The sequence below is a fragment of the Dipodomys spectabilis genome, unplaced genomic scaffold (assembly GCF_019054845.1).
Source record: "Dipodomys spectabilis isolate Male_0828 unplaced genomic scaffold, ASM1905484v1 ptg000227l, whole genome shotgun sequence".
NCBI lineage: Eukaryota > Metazoa > Chordata > Mammalia > Rodentia > Heteromyidae > Dipodomys > Dipodomys spectabilis.
This window is the reverse complement of record NW_024870904.1, coordinates 2,128,931-2,150,628: the sequence shown is the minus strand read 5'-3', so window position 1 is coordinate 2,150,628 and position 21,698 is coordinate 2,128,931. Positions and strand designations below refer to the sequence as shown.

At 38.8% G+C, this 21,698-nt stretch overlaps 1 protein-coding gene and 1 pseudogene across 1 annotated transcript; both read right to left on the bottom strand.

Moving 5' to 3' along the window:
* LOC122123306 overlaps positions 1–18,258 on the bottom strand; it is a 54,341-nt pseudogene extending 36,083 nt beyond the window's left edge.
* On the bottom strand, positions 5,564–15,926 carry LOC122123276 (zinc finger protein OZF-like). Its single transcript, XM_042697640.1, is given in 4 exon segments — positions 5,564–5,616; positions 8,249–8,285; positions 14,441–14,576; positions 14,641–15,926. Coding segments are annotated over 4 exon segments (1,512 nt in total).
* Positions 18,259–21,698: the final 3,440 nt, after the last annotated feature.

Below are 21,698 nucleotides of genomic sequence, written 5' to 3'. Positions count from 1 at the left end.
TCCTCCTATGAATAGGGCAGTGGTTGTGGAGATTTTGCTCACACCTTGACAGCTCCTGGCACCTCTAGGTCTCCAATGTCTCTCCTTTATCATTTTGTAAATTGAGCAAGTGTCTATCAGCCTGAACCTTGAAAAAGCAGCAGATCATATATCTCAGGAAGAATGGAAGAAAAGGGCATACGAAAAGAAGAAAGAGCAAAATACCTAAGATATAACAAAAGGTGTGTTATTATCCAGGTTGAATCCCTGCAGGTAATGGAGAAGTGATGCAGCTAATTCTGGGGGTGTGCTACCTATAGGGTGGAGTGACCAATATCAGATATCTGACCCTGAAGCTGCATAATGTCTAAGCTTAAATTATCAACGGATCAGATTCCTCAAATATGTCACTGGATAGTGGTCCAAGTCATATTTCCATCATATTTAAGAAGAACAACACAGATGTACTGACCATTAGCCTGACACATCATTTTTAACCACATCGTTAGCAGGTACACCTGATTATCAACATATATCATTGCTGTTTCCAAATCATAAAACATATCACAATCTTTTTATCTACTCCATCTGCATCCCAGGGCACCAGAAATTTATCAAGCTAAAGAATTAACATGTTGTGCTGTATATATGGTTTGCATAAGGTTCACAGCAGAAGTAGTAGCACTAGCAAGAAGAGTTGGGGTACAATAAGGTTGGCAACCAATATTCCCAAAAATTGGCAGCAATGGCTAAGAGGCCTCTAAAGCTCAATAGCAAACAGAGACCCAAACTTAATCTACCATCATTGTTCTATCAACTAAACAGGCAACATAAGTTAAGGTAATTGAATAGTAATCTCAGAGGATTTATAAGGTTAGTGAAACTACAATTGTTCCTTCAAGAGGCATGAAACAACAGCCCATCCTTGAAAATAATACGCAGCTCAACTACCAGCCTGTACAGATACATAACACAAGCTTGCACTGTAAGTGATCAAGGAATCATGAAACAAAACAGGTCTCTGAAGCAGAGGTATGGAATCGGGACAGGTATTCATGCAAATAGGCCTCAAGGCAGCATCCAGTCTACAATGTCAGGGTGAGCTTGTCCACACAGGCTGACAAACATGAGGTCCAGTAAGTTACCACTGATCACGTCACTCCTCTGAAAGCAGTCCTGCAGTGAATATTGGGATGCTCCTAACACCAGAACAGTGGACAAGAAGTGAAGTCCACAGGCCCTCCATGGTGGTGGATCATTACCAACAAAGGAATCTCTAGGAATACTGGAACCCAAGTGGGAAGCACCACATCTCCTGACAAATGAATTCTACAAGTGCTATGCATAAGCTCACATTTTTCCATTCATTCACCTTTGCTTCCAGAGGAAGTCAGAGCCATAATCTATCCCTGAATACCTTTCCATACTTGTACCTTCTACCTCAGGATCTACAACACTCAATAATTGAGATCAATGCAAGAAGAGGACATAATATTTGTATAACAAATAGTGAGACAAGTCTTTGAGCAATGAACAATTCAAAAATAATGTAGGAAGTAAATTCTATTTATACTAGTACAATAAACATAATACTTAGAAATGAGTGTTTGAAAAATGTAACCTTGAACAATGAAAACTATGTGACACAGTTAGTTTAGGAAGCAGCCATTTTTACCTGATCCTTATCTCCTTGCCTCTCAGGAACTTACTTTTAACTTTTACAGAAAGAAAGAATTCTTTTTGCTTCATATTTTATAGGTGCTCCAATGTTGCCATCTATACATCCAAATGTGCCTCATTATCTCCATTTTTATGAGGAACAACTCAGGTCCACTAAAAGAGGCATGGAGAACCTATGCACTGGAGGACTGAATATCAGGCATCAATATTTCCTACACCATCATTCCCAGTCATGATGTGGGGAAAGGATCATTAACAATCACAACAAATCATTCAGAGACAGCTTAGGATGTCTGATATGAGGGAGAGAGGCAAAAGGTTTATTCCACAGTGTAATGGACATAGTCTGGGAAGACAAGTCTGAGGACCCCCAGATATGTAGCCTACAGTTGCTTCAGAAACTTCTAGGATCAGAGAAGAGGTAGAAAATCAAAACAAAATGGGGTATGCAAAACAGAAAAGTAAAAACAGACTGGTTTGGAGCAAGTAATCAAGCTTCACATGAACATAGACCTGCCCTAAACTCTACCTCCACCCACATTCAACCTAACCTCCCTAGACAAGCATTTTTTGAAGTCTTGGGAAGGAGTACCATTTTCTAAGAAACCCTGGGAGGAAACTTTTCACTAGTTCACTGAAGCAATTGATAAAAGAAAGGCAAGTAGAGCATAGCAAATGCTCACAGACAGTGCCCATGCTCTGAGTTCAAGCCACAGGACCAACAACAAAACCAGGGAAAAAAACTTTTTCAGGAAAGGAAAACTTCAGACACAAATAACCAAAAACTCCTTGAAATTTCATAGATGGAATTTGAGAGTTTCTGGGAAAGTAATGAGGAGAGTTTGACAAATCAATTTAATTCAAAGATTATAAAGTATGTCTACCTTAAAATCCTGCTATCTTATTTCAGTATATATATATATATATATATATATATATATATATATATATATATATATATATATATATATATATATATATATATATATATATATATATATATATATTAGAGCAGGGGGAAATGATCCCAGAATCAATCGGTTAAATGGCTGTAAATATCTGATTGTGTGACTTGAACCCCTGGCCTGAGCACTATCCCTGATCCCTTCAGATCAAGGTGAGCTCTACACCAATTGAGCAGCAAGGCCACTTCCATTTTTCTGGTGGTTTAATGGAGAGAAAGCTCATGAACTTTCCTGCTCGAGCTGGCTTTGGACCAGCATCCTTAGATCTCAACCTCCTGAGTCCCTAGGATTACAGGCATGAGCCACTGGCACATAGGTACAAATACGCTTTTAATGTGAGAAGGGAGATATTCAAAATTTTAAGGCAAAAGGGACGTAATTTATATGTACCATATCACACATTTTTAACAATAATAAAAACAAAACCATGGGGTCTCATAACTTCAATTACATTAATAGAACTAAGAATTAAAAGTCCAAAATATCTAATGCTCCTAATACATTTCTTTCTTTTGGTTGATCTCACAAAGTTTCAGGAGGTAAACTGATTTTTCAAGGAGAAACTCACCTTAGTTCCCGTAGATGGGAGAGAGAGTTCCCCATGCATCCATGCACATTTAGGACCAAGTGTCTGGAGCCAGTGAAAACCCTGTAGCAGGCCCACTTCCTCTAGGTGAATGCATCCCATTATGGGAATTGTAGTTTCTATCAGGACACAGATCATTTGAAAATGTGTTTGCAGGAAAGGGAAGAAAAGAGGCCAATGCCTCCTTGCTCACTGTTGGTGTTTTTAGTTTGCAAATTCGGGTTTCTTTCCTTTTGCCTTGCTGCTGGACTTGCTCTTAAGTACAGTTTTGCATTCCATGGTCAGAGCCAAGAGGTAGAAGCCCAGCTTGTCTTCTTGGGAGGTGTAACTTGAAGCCATCTGAGGATCCTAGGGAGAGTCTTTCCCCAGTCTGGTTTTGATGATACCTTATGGGCTCATAGGTTTGTGCTGCCATTAGCACTTGTTCCTCCAGGTACCAGAAACTGGCTGACAAACCTCTGGTCCTCTAGACAAGGAGAGTCAGGAGTTGTGCGCTTATACTCCTGAACCTAGAGATTCTGGTACATACCCATGTGACTTTATAAACTTGCTTTTTGTGAATTGGAGCCAATGAATCTTAAACATTCCTTGAAAATGTCTTATATAAACATATTCATCCTCTTTTAACCCTCTGCACTTCCTATGGCTTTTGAAACTTTCAAAATGTTGCTCCCACAGATATACTTTACATGTCTATTCTGACACATTACAATTTTTCCACTGATATAATTAGCCTATTCTCCATCGCTTAAAATAAGAGAGACTGTCGGGGCAAGTGATTCAGTAGTAGAGTGCTTGCCTGCATGAATAAGTCCCAGGTTTGATTCCTCAGAACCACATAAGTAAAAAAAAGCTTGCAGTGCACTGTGGCTCAACTTGTAGAGTGCTAGCTTTGAGTTTAGGAGCTGAGGAACAGTTCCCAGACTCAGAGTTCAGGCCCCATGTCCGACCAAAAAAATAAAAGAGAGACTTCCTGTGTATGTGTTCCTAATCAATTGATAAAATATAATTTGAATACAATACAATGCCCTAGATATGTGTGTGCTTGTCCTGATTCTTGAACTCAAGGTCTGGAAAATGACCATGAAATTATTTGGTTCAATGATAATGTTGTACCACGTAAGCCACATCTCGACATCCAGCTACTTTGGGTACTTCATTGGAGATAAGTGTCTCAGACATCCATTTACACATGGATTTATTTTGTGATCCTTGTAGGGATCCTTCATGTGTATCCCAGGGGCCACAAGCAGGCACAGGACAAAGATTATTATAGAGTTTACTAGAAGGACTATATTTCCCAGGAGACAGAGCACATGCATCTGTCTTTCTTCAGGTAGCCAGAGGAGCTGGGGAGCAGGAAGTTAGGTAGGTGCATGCTCAGATAGGTGTGGGTAGAGAGAGGGGTGGTCAGCAGTATGGAGGAAAAATCTAGGTGTGGGAGGAGCTGAGGAGCAAAAGAGGGGATAATACTAACTTTCCTCAGATCTCAGCCTACTAAGTAGCTAAGATTACAGCCATTAGACATGAGAGCCCAGTTACAATGTCCTCTTTGAAATTCAGATTATATCCTAAAAAATAATATGAAATAGAAAACTTGAAAATTTTAAGGCAAGATATTCAGTCGCTAATATGGATATGGACAGTTCAAATCCCAGAATAAACAGAAAATACCCAACCTTGAATGTTGTAACACTCCTCATCTTAAATATTGTGAATGTGAACACTTAGCCTATAATAAATTCTCTTTAAGTTTCTCAAAGTAAGAAAACATTCTTGTGAATTAGAAAAACCCAGTACTAATGTGCAAACACTGCTTTTAAAGGATTCATATTGTCGTTCCTATCAAAAACACCTTACTGAAGTAAACAGAATTGATTTTCTCTTTTTGTGAATGTCACTGCAAAGTTCATGCATTTTATATTAACAATTACCATTGTGGGTAAGTGTAAGAAAAACCAGAATCCTGGATCAAAGAATTTCCTGTGTAATCAACCAACAAGTATAAGCAAAAGCACATACCTATATAAGTTCTTTTACATTTTATGGATCTACATTTTGGAGTGTATTTTCTGTTAATATTGTTTAGTAATACATAAGACTTCACTCTTCTGTGGATTTCTCTTTAGTGGAGACTTTAATGCTCTACTTGATTCAGGAATGTTTCTTCTCCCATAAGAAGGCTTTATGCTTTTCCAGCCCACCTATCATGTTCTGACCAGAAACTTCTAGGGTAAAATCACACAGGTTCTTTTCTGACTCTCTCATCTGGCTTCTCTCCAAGCCATGGTTCCAGAATCTTTACTTGTTGTCTAAAGCAAGAAAGAATGAAAGGATCTCTGATGAGATTCTTTTATTTCTCACTCTGTTTGACATTCCATGTTATGAACCTAATTGTGTCCAAGACTGAAAAACAGAAAAAAAAAAAGATTCAGCTTTAGGAACATGTTTCTAAAAAAGCTAAAGATGGCTTGTAGATTTAGCAGATGATCAAATCTTGCCTTCTAAGTTAAGTGCAGAATTGCTTTAGTTTGCTTCTCATTTTTTAATTTGACCACAATGTTGCCTCACTTTTTTGGGATTCAATGACACCTAGGAGGTAAGTTCTCATGGATGGTAAAGGTTGCCTAGAATCTTGTCAGACATCACATCCACAAAAATAACATTAGACTATCCTAATGAAGTTTTAATGGATTTGCTGAAAAAGTGTGGTCAAACATAATTTTGACTGCTGTACAGGACTGAGTGTGTTATAAGTAGTTCAATTAATCTCTGTAAATACTCTTGGACTTCTTTGTGGTATTTGTCTTTCTTGAAACTTAGTCCATATTTGATGGTATTTATAGAAATCTTTGTTTTTCCCTAAGTTATGTACAAGTGTAGAAGTACTGGACAATATTTCTGTGTAATTCTATATTCAGTTCTTTTTAGGACTTTTTGTCCCATCTTTGATAGTTTTACATACCGGAGAGAAATGCACCAAGTTCACATTGTTGTCACATCTTTCCTAGATTTTGTTAGACTTTGGAAGGATTTTTGTTGTTTTGTTTAAAACTATGGCCACACTAACATGTATAAAATGGTTATTTTATTGTACTTTTGATTGGAACTTTTCTCATGACTATTGATACTACTTTTATATTTTAATCTTCACAATAAATTTTTTTAAGAATGCAAAAACAAGAGAAACACAGAGTAAGTTCTCCAGTGGATGTAGGTAGCCGTTAGTGCAGGGAGGGTGAGCAGACATGGTAAAGGAGAGGAATATGGTTTGATAAAAGTCTATTTGTGTATGTGTGTCTATGTGTGTGGTTGTGTGTTGTGTTTATCAATGAAACTTGCTGACTTTGGGTTTTTTTTGTTTTCATTTGCTCATTTCATCTTGTTTTTGTTGCTCTTGTTTGACATTCCTAGGGCTAGAATTCAGGGCTTGAAAACTGTTTCTGAAATTCATTATGCTGAAGGCTACCACTCTACCATTTCAGCTACAGCACCAGTGCTTCTAGAGGTATTTGGGTGCTGTTGTTGTTTATTAGGTACTGAGATATCAAACTTAGTGCTCCATGCATGCTACGCAAGCACTTTATCACTAATCCACATTGCCAGCCCCAACCACACTGTTTTAAGGAGACACGGCTGCGAGTGTGGCTCAATGGTAGAGGGCTTGCCTTGCATACATGAGGCACTGGGTTCCATTCCTCAGCACCACATCAGCAGAAAATTCATTGTGACTTATCACCAATGAAATGCCAGAAAACTAGAAGTGACATTCTGGCTGGAAGTGGTAGCATGCCAGCCTTCAGTGAAAAGCATAGGGAATATACCAGGCCCTCCCTGAGTTTAAACCCCACAGCTAACAATTGAAAGAAAAAAGAAACAATCCCAAACAAAAACCTAATTACTGTCTCATTGCTTTTGTTCTTCTACTTTTCTTTGTAGTTGTAACTGTATGCTTCCTGTCATTCCATTTTCTACTGTCTTCCTTTCACTTGAGGGGTTGAACCTTCAGACTTGGACATGGAAAGTGGATACTACATACCAACCTATTCTTTCTTCTTTTAACATAAAAAGTCTGTTTATAGGACAGGGAAGTTAGCTAAGTGGTACAGTGCTTGTATCGCAGGAAAGAGGAGCTGGGTTCTATTCCTCAGGTTCTCATACACAGAAAAAGCCAGAAGTGGTGCTGTGGCTCAAGTGGTAGAGTTCTACCCTTGAGCAAATGCAGCTCAGGGACAGCACCTGACCCCTGGGTTCAAGCTTAAAGACCAGCAAAACAAAAAGTCTGCTCATTTAAATTAATCAATGCTTCCTCTGGAATTTAAAAGACAAACTTACAAGTGACATAAGTTCACTTTGAATAGTATTGTCCTCCTTTCCAGAGAGTTCACGGACCGCACACAAAACTCTGCTGTCATTTATAAACTAGCTGTTGTACAACATTAAGCATCAACACATACATTTCTGTTATTATTTTGAACACAATGGGATTTGTAAGGGTTGGTAAAAATAAGTGAAGAAAACCCTTCTTTTTTACCTATTTGTTGTGATAGTAATGGATCTATTTTCCTGTACACTCAAGTCACACACTTGTCATTGAAGTTCTCTCTGAACTATTTTCAATTTCTTTTCTTCTTAGGGCACACACATTCATACACATCCTGAAGAATTTTTACTAGTTCATCTAACAATGTTTTACTACCAATTCTCCTAGTCCACAAGTAATTGTATCATCTACATAGGACAAGACTATTACATTAGGCCACTGACTTCTCTGATAGGTCCGTGTGTCAACAGTCAGCACTACAGGAAACACGTGTGCACCTTGGCCCACGCTGCAGGTGCCATGCTGTGCTGGTGGTGGACTGATGGGTAGCACATACCCTGCTCTGGGCTTCTCACTCCTGTCCCAAGGGGCTTGCCAGGCTTGCCTATTGCATGAAGACTTTGGCACTGCCCTCCTCTCCTCAGCTGGCTCCTTACCAAACTTTTCTTTCCTGTGCCTTCCATTTTGAGTTCTGGCCTAGACCATGAGCCTTACCAACTTCCACCGCATCAGATGAAGTCTGCACATCAAACTTTTGGTAACAAACATTTAAGTTAGAATGCACATATAAAGTTTTGGCTGGGTTTTTCTCAGGTCCCATATACAAGTGAGGCAAAGATGGTTGGCTGTGGATGCTCCAGGTAGTCATCTACTCAAAGTACTGAGACCTCTATAACAGGGACTTCATACAAGGGTGTAAGTGATCCAGAAAAATGAAAGAGAATTTTAAAAGAACTTCTCAATTCATTGAGCAAACAGAAAAATATGTACACTTAATGTTAAGCTAATTATTGGAGGAATAATGACCTAGAGCTGGACAAACATGAAGATATAAGTGCTCAAGGTAAAGCAAGGGGGCCTTGGGTGGTGCCTGAGGATCTAGTGAAAATCCTATGATAGCCTTGTTCAGTACCCACTATGCTCAGTATCCCTGCTTCTTTCCCTTGCAGTCACTCTGAGGTGCATCATTCCAGGTTAACCTGAGGAAGAAACAAGGGTTCGCCTAACAACTTGTTCTCTCATTAGCATGGAGATTGCTTGGGAATTGGAGGTTCTTGGTTAACTATTTAGATCTCTGGAGAACAGACTCTTCTGGGTCCTGACTTTGAGTCATATTAACTGCCCCTGCTGATGATATCAGAATTTTCTCTAAAATAAATATGATTTTATTTGTATACTTTATCCAGCAACATTCACTGAATGGCTATTGAAAATAATCTAATTTAGAGCTGAAATCTTCATACAAAGGCAGAACTCTTAAAAAGCCTAATTTTGAAAAGGGCTACAGGATGAACTGTGTGGTAGGACTCTTGACATTCTGAAAACTTGTGTAACTTAACCCACTCTTATTGATTATGTCTAGGGTGAATATGTACCCATCATGGCTGACCACTTCTCTTCTGAGGACATAGCTTTTAGAATGAGCTGAAACTGAATAACCTGTCATTCACCCCTGTGAGTGGCCTTGAAATAAAGTGCAATCAGAAAGGGTAAAACAACAAAAATGCTTAAACACATCTGAACAGCTCAGACTGAAAAGAGGTTTTCCTCCTACATCTATGTACACACAGCACGAGACCACAGTCTTCTCGTTCAAATATAATGATATTCTGGGACCTTAAATCACCACTACTTGATTCCTTCTTTTCATATGATACTGTTTCAAGTATACGGAAATATTTGACCACATTTTATATGTTGAGTTCTTTCTTTGAAGGTCTCATTCCGCACTATACAGACGTAGACCACATTTCCTGCATAGTAACTTGAACCTCTGCAAGGACCTATAAACTAGTCAGAAACATAAAGGTAAGTGTATGTGAATTCACATGACAAAAGATACCAAACTATTCCTGACATTCTATCATTACCCTGGCTTATAAGACATTTGAAAATCAACTTCAATTGAGCACAATGACTATACCCTATGGAGGACTTTAGGCTTATACAAGAATGGTAACTTTTCTGCACGAGGGCCAAAAATCCATTTTACAAAATATCTTCCCTGGCCTTGGAGTGCTTTCTACTCAGGGCCTGGGTACTGTCCCTGGGCTTCGGTAATAAAGGGACAAAATTGTTGACAGTCTATCAACTTGATTCACGGCACTACTTGTAAGAAATTTGATGATAATGGGCCATAACACTCTCACAGCAAATCCTACCTCATTTGCCTTTCAATTGTGATCTTTAAACTTCATACTCTTTAGCAAGTAAGAATTCTGATGTGAAGCACCAGTGCCCTGTTAGATCAGGAGATCTTAATTACTTGATCCAAGCAGGACTCATGGTGTCCACACTACAGGATGCAGGTCCTTTTGCAATCACTTGGTAAAGGATTGTTTACTTATCATTCTGTAAACCATATCCAAATTCTTCCACTAAATATTTGGAAGAATGTATTGTTTACACAGATCATATTATTGGTCCTCAGGTTGAATTCAGGGGCCAAAATTTGTGAGGCTTCCTTTACCTTCTATACCAGATGCCCTTTTGTATCACTGATTTTTCACCTTAGGGTCTTGCTTCTCTGCCTGGTCCTTTCCACACACTAATTTTATAATTACCTTTCATAGGTAGTAAAAAAAAGATAGGCACATATGACCAGAGCCATGCTTTTATTGGCTAACATACCATTTTCATGAAGATTTTGCATGGGATAGCCTACTAATACTATTAATTTCAGCTTCCTGAGTAGCTAGGATTCCACACATGAGGGAGTTTAATTGCTCATTTTTAATTACTGGTCTTAAATTAAAAGAAGGAAAGAGTATTTTACCCATTCAGTGAGTATTAAGTCCCTTAAATTCTGAGTTCAAACAAAGTGTTGGCCAAATGATAATAACAAAAATAATACAAAACATTAATATTATCATCAGGCATACTTTAAATGAATGTGGTATGTTGGTTCATAATTTGAGCTATATAACAGGCCTAGGTAGGACTCCAGTCTGTGAACCATCCCTTCTCAGAAAGCATAGTTTGTAAACATGAGAGAATGAGCGATTTCCAAATTGATGGTGTGTGTGTGTGTGTGTGTGTGTGTGGTACAAGTAGGAAGGCCAAAGGCACACACAGGTGCCTCCCAATCCCCCTATTTATTTTTACTAGGCCTCTGTAGATAAGTAGAAGTGTTGGGCTGGGAAGTTGGTTCAATGTTAGAGCACTTGCCTTTCATGCATGAGGTCCAGGGATCAATTCCCCAGCACCACAAAAACAAAAAGAAAAAGAAAGCTGGAAGTGGCCCTGTGACTCAAGTGGTAGAGTGCTAGCCTTGAGCTGAAGAGCTGAGGGACAGCACCCATGCCCAGAGTTCAGGCCACAAGACTGGACCTCCCCACTCCACCCCCTCAAAAAAAAAAAGCAGAAGGGTAAATAGTGTGAGGGAAGAGGTTAAGGGAGCAACTAGCTAAATCTTACAATGTGAAGTCCACTGTCCTTATCTTGTAAATGGAATCATAGGCAAGATTTAAGGATTCTTTTTTTATTGTGAAAATACTGTAAAGAGGAGTTTTATTTTTGAACAATTGAAATACTGAAATTGTTGAAGCCACAAGCCTCCTGTTCCCAGAGGGAGATTTCTTCAGGACAGCCCACCGGGCTCATGCTTTGATTCCTAGCTTTAATGGAGGCCAAGATGAGAGAATCTCCATTGAAGCCAGCTCCCGCCGGCTTCAACTCAGTTCCTGAGTTCAACACCTGATATTGGAACAAAAAAAATTCCTTCATGAAAGTGTGAAAGTAGAGCTCTTCATGTAACCAAACAGCTCTGGACATATGTAGAATTATTGGCTTATATAGGATCTGGAGTCTTGGTATTTGTTTACTAATTAAGCACTTTCTGATGTAACAGACATTTTTTCTAAATGCTTCCAAGATATCTTTAATTGCATAACTATACAATGGCATCTATCTTGGCTCCAGAAATTCTAATGTTAGGTCAACTTTTGTGTTTCTGTAAAAGAAGACAGTATATTTGTTGGAAGCCACATTATGGAAGATGGAATACTGGAGTCTATTACACAGCTAACAGTCTGCAAGCAGCCTGTTGTAACAAAGACTTGCAGTCCACAAATACACTTAGACAGCTTGGAAACAGAACAGAAAGGAAAAAAAAGAATAATAACTACACCAAGAAACCAATCAGCACCAAGAGAGTGATGAATTGGGACACTAGGATGACCAGAGACAAGCCAGGAGACAGGACACAGGACATGATCACAGAGACATGTGGCATGGCATCTAGTGTCACTGCTGCTCCAGCCTAAATAGGGCCTAAGCAGGAGGCAGGGCTACAGGAAATTCCCAGTTCCACAAACTGATTGAGTAACATATCAGACAAATGTCCATGCCTGCTTCCAGGGATCCAGCCACACCCATCATTTGGGAGGCAAGTGATGGATGGGGCATTTCCTTCCCCCTGCATGAAGACAAGATGCCAGACCTCACTGTCCACCATGTGGCCAATAAGGCACCAGCCACACCTGACCTCCTTACTTAATATTACTGAATATTAAATCAATTTATAAAATGATACATCCTCTTTATCGTTTTGTAAACAATTCAAGAATTTGCTTTTTGTAAAAGCCATTTTTCTTGAGCCCCACCTCTGAAAGAATAATTCTCCCATTCACCAAAAATTAAACATTCTTCTTTTGAATAGTTTATTTCTTACTTCTTCCTCATTCTTTCCCTTCCTCTTTCCCTTTCTCACTTCTCTCCTTCCTTCTTTCCTTCCTCTCAGGGCCTAGAAGTGATGCTGTAGCTCAAGTGGCAGATAGTATTTATTTCAATTTTTGTGAGATTAATATCTTTGTGTGCTTGATTATTTCCACTAATGTCATATCTTACATTGGCCATCTATGAGATAACACAGTTGCGACACACCATTCACACTGGTGTTTTATTATAGCTCACTCAGCAGAACAACTAAATGGGCTAAGAGTGAATCAATCACCAGTGATTGTTCATCACCAGTGATTAATTAAATAAAACAGCAAGCACTGAAGATATTTTGAAGTTTTCCCCCAAGTCAAAATGCTGAGACTCTTGTCTTTATAAATCCACCATATTTTTATAATATATATTTTATTGTAAAGATACTGTACAAATTGGTTATACAATTATATGAATTAGGTCATGAATACATTTCCTATCGAGCATTGTTACCCCTCCGAGAAAAAATTTGCTACTATGTATGTACTGCAATAAGGACTAATATCTTCCAGTAGATCTTCCATTCAATAACTGAATGTTAGTCATTTGTACAGTAATGCTGGATCACACAAATAGAGGGGGACTTAAGGGAGCAATAGAAAAAATGTTGCTCTCATGTTCTTGCCTCCAATCATAACAGTCTTCACTCAACTATTGTTCCCCTAACCATGTTGGAGATGATCTGAATCCAGTCCCAAAGGGAAAGACCTCATATTTCTTAGAAGAGATTATCAAATTACCCTAATATACCATTCCTTATTATAAAAGATGCAAGTTAATAACTTCAATCTCTGAATTACTTGTTATAACTGGTCATTTCCACATGTTTGGATAATATTGAATGACACTATCCCCACTCAACACGATGAAAATGTGAGAAATGTTGGCTCAAAAAGAGTTGAAGAGTGAAGAATGGTTTTCCATCACACCTAGCTTATCTCTGCGATGAAGGATTTCTCTGTATAATTTACACAGGTTTTCTGACAAAGATTTTCCTACAATGGGTTTCTTTCCTGGGTGAATGTTCTAATACTTGCTGAGGGTTGTCTTCTGGTTGAAAGACTTCCTCTCATGTTTATATTTACAGAGATTCTGTCATGTGTCCAGGTCTCTAATACCTGTTCAGATTTGACTCCTGGCAAAATGTTTTCTATACTCATAATTTCTTACCTGTCTATGCTCTCACATATGCTGAGGACTCAGTTCTGATTGAAAGTCATTTCACGTATGATCTATGCACTACTTTCTTTTCTCCTATGTGAGTCAGTTCTCTGATGAACATGAGGTATTCCTTTCTGATCAAAGGATTTCCACATTTGTAATATTTTTAAGATTACTCTGCTGTGTGTCCTATGAACTTGGATCCATGAATACTTGGTAAAGGACTTTCCACAATTGTTACATTTGTATTTTCTCACCTGTGTCTGTTCTCTGATGCAAACTGAGTTAGGACTGTTTCTTGAAAACCTTTCCATTAATTTTTGCTACATAGGATTTCTCTCCTCTTTGAGTGTGAGGTTGTGTGTTTGTGTGTGTGTGTGTCTGTGTGTTCTATGATGAACCCTGAGTTGTATCTTGTAGTTAGAGGACTCCACATGTGCTATATCATAAGGTCTCTATCCTGTATAGGTTCTGTATTGCAATTTTAATTTTCTTACAGATCAAAGACTTTCCCATTTGGTACAATCCTAAGTTATTTCATTTGTGTGAATCAACTTATGTGTGTTAAGCTATGACCTCCAGGTCTTTCCACACTGGTTGCATTCATAAGGTTTCTCTCCTTGTGTTCTGTGATGGATGTTATGGTGTGCCTTCCAGGTGAAAGAATTTCCATGCCTGCTATATACATAACATTTCTCTCTGGTGGGTTTTTTTCTGATGGACAGAAAGGTGTATGTTTTGGGTGAAAGACTTTCCACATAGCTTACATTCATAAAATTTCTCTCTTGTGTGTGCTCCCTGATGGAAAGTAACTTGGAGCTCTTGGCTGAAATATTTTCCACACATATGACATTCATAAGGTTTCGTTCCTGTGTTTGTTTTCTGATGGACAGTAAGGTTTGATTTCTTGGTGAAAGACTTTCCACACATGTTACATTCATAATGTTCTCTCCTGTATGTGTTCTCTAATCGACAGTAATGTGTACCTTCTGGGTGAAAGACTTTCCATACACGTTACATGATAAGGTTTCTTTCCTGTGTGTGTTCTCTGTTGGACAGTAAAGTGTAGCTTCTGGGTGAAAGACTTTCCACACACATTATATTCATAAGGTTTCTTTCCTGTGTGTGTTCTCTGGTGGACAGTAAGGTTTGGCTTCCAGGTAAAAGACCTTTCACACATGTTACATTCATAAGGTTTCTTTCCTGTGTGTGTTCTCTGGTGGACAGTAAGGTGTGCCTTCTGGGTGAAAGACTTTCCACACACGTTACATTCATAAGGTTTCTTTCCTGTGTGTGTTCTCTGGTGGACAGTAAGGTTTGACTTCTTGGTGAAAGAATTTCCACACATGTTACATTCATAAGGTTTCTTTCCAGTGTGTGTTCTCTGGTGGACAATAAGGTGTGACTTCTGAGTGAAAGACTTTCCACACAGGTTACATTCATAAGGTTTCTTTCCTGTGTGTGTTCTCTGGTGGACAGTAAGGCTTGATTTCCAGGCAAAAGACATTTTACACATATTACATTAAAAAGGTTCCTCGCCTGTGTGTCTTTTCTGGTGGACAGTAAGCTCTGACTTCTGGATGAAAGACTTTCCACACATGTTACATTCATAAGGTTTCTTTCCTGTGTGTATTCTCTGATGGACAGTGAGAGTTGACTTCTGGGTGAAAGACTTAACACACATGTTACATTCAAAAGGTTTGTCTTTTGTGTGTGTTCTCTGGTGGACAGTAAGCTTTGATTTCTGGGTGAAAGACTTACCACAGATGTTACATTCAAAACGTTTCTCTCTAGTATGTGTTCTCTGGTGGATAGTAAGCCATGCCTTTTTGGCGAAAGACTTTCCACACATGTTACATTCATAAGTTTTCTCTTCTGTGTGTGTTCTCTCATGGATAGTGAGGTTTGACTTCCAGGTGAAAGACTTTCCACAAATGTTACATTCATAAGGATTCTTTCTTGTGTGCGTTCTCTGGTGGAGAGTTAGGTTTGACTTCAAGGTAAAAGACATTTCACACATGTTACATTCAAAAAGATTCTCATTTTGGTGTCTTCTCTCATGGACAGTAAGATATGCCTTACTGGTGAAAATCTTTCCACACATTTTACTTTCATATGGTTTCTTTCCTGTGTATGTTCTCTGAGGGACAATAGGGTGTGTCTTCTCGGTGAAAGACCTTTTATATTGTTTATATTCTTCAACTATAGAAGACAAATGAGGACTATATACAGCACACATCTTACCAGGTTCACTGAAAACACTCATGTTCTGATTCCCAGTGACCTTTTCTGTCCTCATTCCTAAGGAGTTCACATTATTCTTAATCAGTTCTGACTTCTGTTTTGAGCTCAAATTAAAACTTTTTATAAGTCTCACTTTTTCCTCCCCTGGGTTACTATTCATGACTGCTACTTCAGAGAGATATTTATTGTGACTTTCCTGACAGGTGCTAATCACATCCTCCATTTGTGGGACATCTAAAATGCATAACAGAAAAATAGACAAAAACATAAATGAAGTCCATAAATTCCTTACTGTAAAGGTATTTTCTCACATTTTAAGTGTTACAAGATTTTCAAATATCAAAGCATTGTTTTCTGCAGAATATAAACTTTTCTCTGCAACATACTAACTATGAATGTAGTACTGACATTTTACAATGGAAAATAATGTTTTTCTGTATTTCAGATTTTTCTATTTTTTTCTAGGAAATATTTACTCAAATTGTTCATCTACATACTCTTAATGCTTCCATTCTGAATGTCACTCTATGCCCAGCACAACTCATAAGCTATTGTCCTGATGAGAGAATAGCAGCACTACCATTCTCCTATTTTCCTCCTACCTGCATAATACTAGTTTAAAAGAAAATGAGATCTCCTTTTGTACATGTCCTATTGTCTTTTTCTGTTAAACAATGACTTCTCTACAGACAAAGAGAGTTGCTAATATTAACTACAATGGCACACCAAATTCAGTTTGTCCCCAGTGAATTCTGGATTGACAAGAATACTATTGCTCTGTACAGCTCAAGATAAACAGATCAACTGGGCTCTGGACCCATCATTAGCATTGTAGATGCATTAACTCACCTGTGAAATTCTTGTCTGAGGCTTCTCTTATCCATGGTTCTGAACCTTGCTCCAGCCTCACAATCAATTCTGGTTTAGGTACACAGAGCCCTATGAATAAGAAACAGTGGAGAACAATTTGTCGTGCTGGGTCATCATTAACATAAGGTCGCAGACATCCTGTTCACAAGGTTGCTCCTAAATGTGGTTCCTCAATTGTTGTTGTGGGGGCAGTCTTGTTGTGGGACCTGAACTCTGGTCCTGGGCACTGTCCAGCAGATCTTCAGCTCAAGACTAACACTGTATCACATGAGCCATAATGCCAATTCCGGCTTTTATTTTCTGCTTATGTGCTGCTGAAGAATTGAACACAGGGACTCATGCATGGAAGGCAATTCCTCTACCACTGAGCCAACTTCCAAGCCCATGGTTTCTCAATTCTTAACTGCTCCATTGTGGAGTAGAATCCACCTTTGGGTTTATTTTGCCAACTGCATGGCTTGAACTCAGCTCTTTTGCTAAAAGCTAGCATTCTACTAGTTTGAGTCTTCACTACGTTTCTAGTTTTTGAATGGTTAATTGGAGATAAGAGTCTCTTGGTCAATTTTTTACAGCTGCTGGTTTCAAACTGAAACCTTCAGATGTCAGCCTCCGGAGTATCTAGGATTTGTAGCTTGAACCACTAAACCCTGTATCAGGTTTGGTTTACAAATACACACTTTCACCTACTGATTTCCAGAGCATACTGTCAGTAGTAATGTATGTTCTATTCTAGACTCTAGATCCACCTATAATAATTACCCAAGTCTAAGAAGTCAGTCTCCTATTAGTAGATCAGAGCTTAGAACTATTGTCCAAATACTGATTTGCCTTCTTAAAAAACGAGAATAAAATTAGCTCTTGTGTTACATATAATGAAGTTGAAGTTTCCCTTAGAAAAAAATGACACTTCCCATGGCCTGCAATCTTTTTTTTGAAAATGTAATGGTCCAAAGGCTTACACCTGTAATCCTATATTTAGGAGGTGAGATCACAAGAGGCAGGTTTGAAACCAACCTGGGCACGGAAACACAGAATATACCCCCAAACAAAAGTGAAAATAGAATTGTGGCTCAAGCACTAGTGTGAAAGACAAACAACACCAAGCTCTCAGACTCAAATTTGACTGGCTTTTATACCAGCAGTTTTTTACCTGGGAATGGACTGGAATCTTCTCCCTAAATAACATAGTCTAATGTCTACTAAAAAAAAAGCACTCGGGGCTGGGAAGGTGGCTCAGTGGTAGAGCGCTTGCCTTGCATGCATGAGGCCCTGGGTTCGATTCCTCAGCATCACATAAGCAAAAAGAAAAAATCCGGAAGTGGCGCTGTGGCTAAAGTGGTAAAGCGCTAGCCTTGAGCTGAAGAGCTGAGGGACAGTGCCCAGGCCCAGAGTTCAGGCCCCACGACCGGACCCAAAAAATAAAAAATAAAAATAAATAAAATAAAAGCACTTGATCTTCCAAGTAAAAATAGCCTTTGCTCACCCAAGAACATGAGGTTGCTATAGGTCTCCAGCATTACATCTCTATGAAGGGTCCTCTGACCAGGATCCAGATCCTGCCACTCCTTCCAGGTGAAGTCCACAGTCACATCATCAAATGACACCAGCTTCTGTAATGGCACATTTCCATCAAGAAATTAGACCTGGGTTATGAGAATTCCAACCTGGAATTTCATTATGCTGCATGTATACTTTTGTCTTACATAAAATGTTTGCAGCTACCTTTGTTATCTATTCATTGGGAGAATTAAATACCAAACTAGAAATATTTGACAATACATAAACCTGGTCATTAAAATACTCAGATTTGTGGGGCGCTGGTGGCTTATACCTGCAATCCTAGCTATTCAGGAGGCTGAGGTCTGAGGATCAAGGTTCAAGGCCAGCCCAGGCAGGAAAGTCCATGAGACACTTATCTCCAATAAACCACCAGAAAATGAAAGTAGCACCGTCACTCAAGTGGTAGCACTCACCTTGACTTGAAGAGCTGAGGGAAAACAACCAGACCCAGAATTCAAGCCCCAAGACCAATCAAAAATTACAGTTTCCATAATGCATGCAATCACATTTCTGCTGCTAGCAGTAGAGACAAGATAAAAACTCTAAGGAGACAATAATCTGGCATGATAACATTAAGTCTAAGGAGGTGTCTGAAAAGTTATATTATCATTTTTGATAAAATTTCAGTACATACCAGGGTAAAAATGAATTAAACCAATATTTTTCCTGCATTTACACATACTGCTTCACCATAAATCCTATTTAGACCTTCTATTAACAAGTACTCTCAAAAGCAAGCAGCACACATTCAGAATATCACATGGAATACAGAACATAGAGCATTGCTAGATCTATGAAAAGCAGTGTCCACATGAATGTTCAAAAAACAGTAACAGTACTCCAGAAAGTAACTAATGATTGATTAGGCCCTTATAAGATTTAATTGAGTTCCCACATAAAAACATCCGTGGTTTACCATGTTTGGTTTAAATGCTAAATATTGAAATGTGGTCATAGATACCCTGATATTTCCTTCTTATGTAGAAAAGAACTGCTACCATGAAATTTTGTGAACTTTGCCTACATTCTACAATACAAAATATAGGTGGGAGGGAAAAAAATGTTCCTTGACAAAGTTTTCATTTTAATAGGCCTTCATGGAAGGTGAAGGCAAATATAGAGAGGCTCAAGGAACACTCAAGATGACAAGAATGATAAATATGACCAAATGCTCAAACGCATCACATATTCTTGAATCCTTTCTCCAGAGTATCTCTAAGGATATATTTTCATTTGTGTTAGTTAATAGTGAAATACCTCAGAGATCAAAATCAATTAGTGAGCAAACATCTGTGAGATTTTGCGGCAAGTGATATTTCTAATTGAGAACATCTTGTCACTGTATTATTTTTTTTTCAACACTAGTTCCAATCTTATACTGGCAGTGAATTAAAATATTCAACAGTAGTGGGATGGAAAAACAAAATTAAATACCACATCAAATGAAGTTAGAGCAACACAAAATCAGGAGAAAACAGATTTTCTTGTAGTGTATCAATTGGTAGAAGGAAGTACTTTTCTGTAGGGAACTCTGAAGTTGGCTGAAGGGAAAAAGGTTTGAGAAGTTGGAATTCCAGCCTGACAGCACTGAGACAAGTGAGAGCTGGCTGCAGAAGGCTTAAAAGAGAAATCTGGAGAGGGTTAAGAGACTGGAGTGCAGGCATTTTCCTTACTGTTGGAAAGATAGCATCTGAAACTGAGGTGCTGTTGACCTTGAAGGCTAGGTAAGGTGACCTCCATGTCTGCATTTTCTCTGGGCGACAGTCTTCTGTCTCAGGAGAATAAGGAAACATGTTTTCCTCACAACCTGTTATGGCTCTGATTGTACTATTAATATAGATACTTCTTTTTTATTTTGTTTGTCGGCCGTGGGGCTTGAACTCTGGGGCTGGGCACTGTCCCTTAGCTCTTCAAGGCGAGTGCTCTACCACTTGAGCCACAGCGCCACTTCCAGTTTTCTGGTGGTTATTTGGACATAGGAGTCTCACAGTCTCTCCTGCCCGGGCTGGCTTTGAACCGCGATTCTCAGATCTCAGCCTCCTGAGTAGCTAGGATTACAGGCGTGAGCCACCAGCACCTGGCAGATACTTCATTTTTGCATGTTATCAAAGGTAATCTTCCCAGTGTGCACTCAAGGAACTATAGGAGCTTTCTGGCGCCCAGGGACAAAGTGCCAGAGAGCCTTTGGAACCCTGGTTTCCCGTACGTCTATCTGTTTGTGTTTTTGTGTGTCTCTACTTTTCTTTGTTTCTGGAATCCTGTAGAACTCTCTAGGCAATAATTTTCCTATACTACTGGTAAGAAAAATGTCAATCCTAAGAGGCATGTCAGCAACTTAAAGTTGATCACTATGAAAATCTTGTTCCAGATAGATCATTTGAAGAAAAGAAACAACTGAGACACATAAGGAGGAAAGAGGGAACGAAAAAAGAAAAAAATGATAGAAAGCTAGATACAAAGAGAGAGAAAGAGAAAAATAACCAACACTAGCGAGTAGAAAATCAAAAATAGAGTTCTGAGGATCGCAGTTCAAAGCCAGCCGGGGCAGGAGAGACCGTGAGACTCCTATCTCCAATAAACCACCAGAAAACCAGAAGTTGCACTGTAGCTCAAGTGGTAGAGCGCTCGCCTTGAGCTGCAGAGCTGAGGGACAGCACCCAGGCCCAGAGTTCAAGCCCCACGACCGACAAAAAAAACAACAAAAAAAAGAAAATAAAAAATAGAGAGAGAAAATAGAGGAAAGAAATCTTTTCAGAATACTTTAGAAAACAAACAGGAATGTGTAGAAAGACCATAAAGCTTAGCAACAAATACAGGCGAAGTTTCAAGTAAGACCAAGACCATGAAGCAGTCCAAGAACTATATATGCAGAGTAATGTAAGTACATTTAGGTTAATCATTCCTTAAGAACACATGAAGGTATGTATGACCACACTATTTCAGCAATTCCAAGAAAATTTCATTGAGATAGTTTAATGTTACTCATGAGGAAGTGATCTGGTGGCAATCTATCCTTCACTTTCCATGAGAAGTAACCTGCTTGGTGTCATTACATCACATAACAGGTAGGACTACATTTTATGACAAGATGAAACCTAGACATTCTGAAGCTAATCTGAATTCAACTTAGAATATAACCATTTGATCTGCTAAACCTACAAGCAATCCTTATCTGCTAATTTACAAGCCTTCTTTATCTGATTTATGAAAATGGTACTGAGGCTGAATCTGTGTGGTTGGTATTGTTTTTAATTCTTGGACATCTTTAGGTTCATATAATGGAATGGAAAACAAATGAAAAATAATAAAACTACTTACCAGAGATCCATTCATTCTGTCTTGCTGCTGACAACGAGCAGAAGATTCTGGAAACATGGCTGGAATATAAGGGAAATGA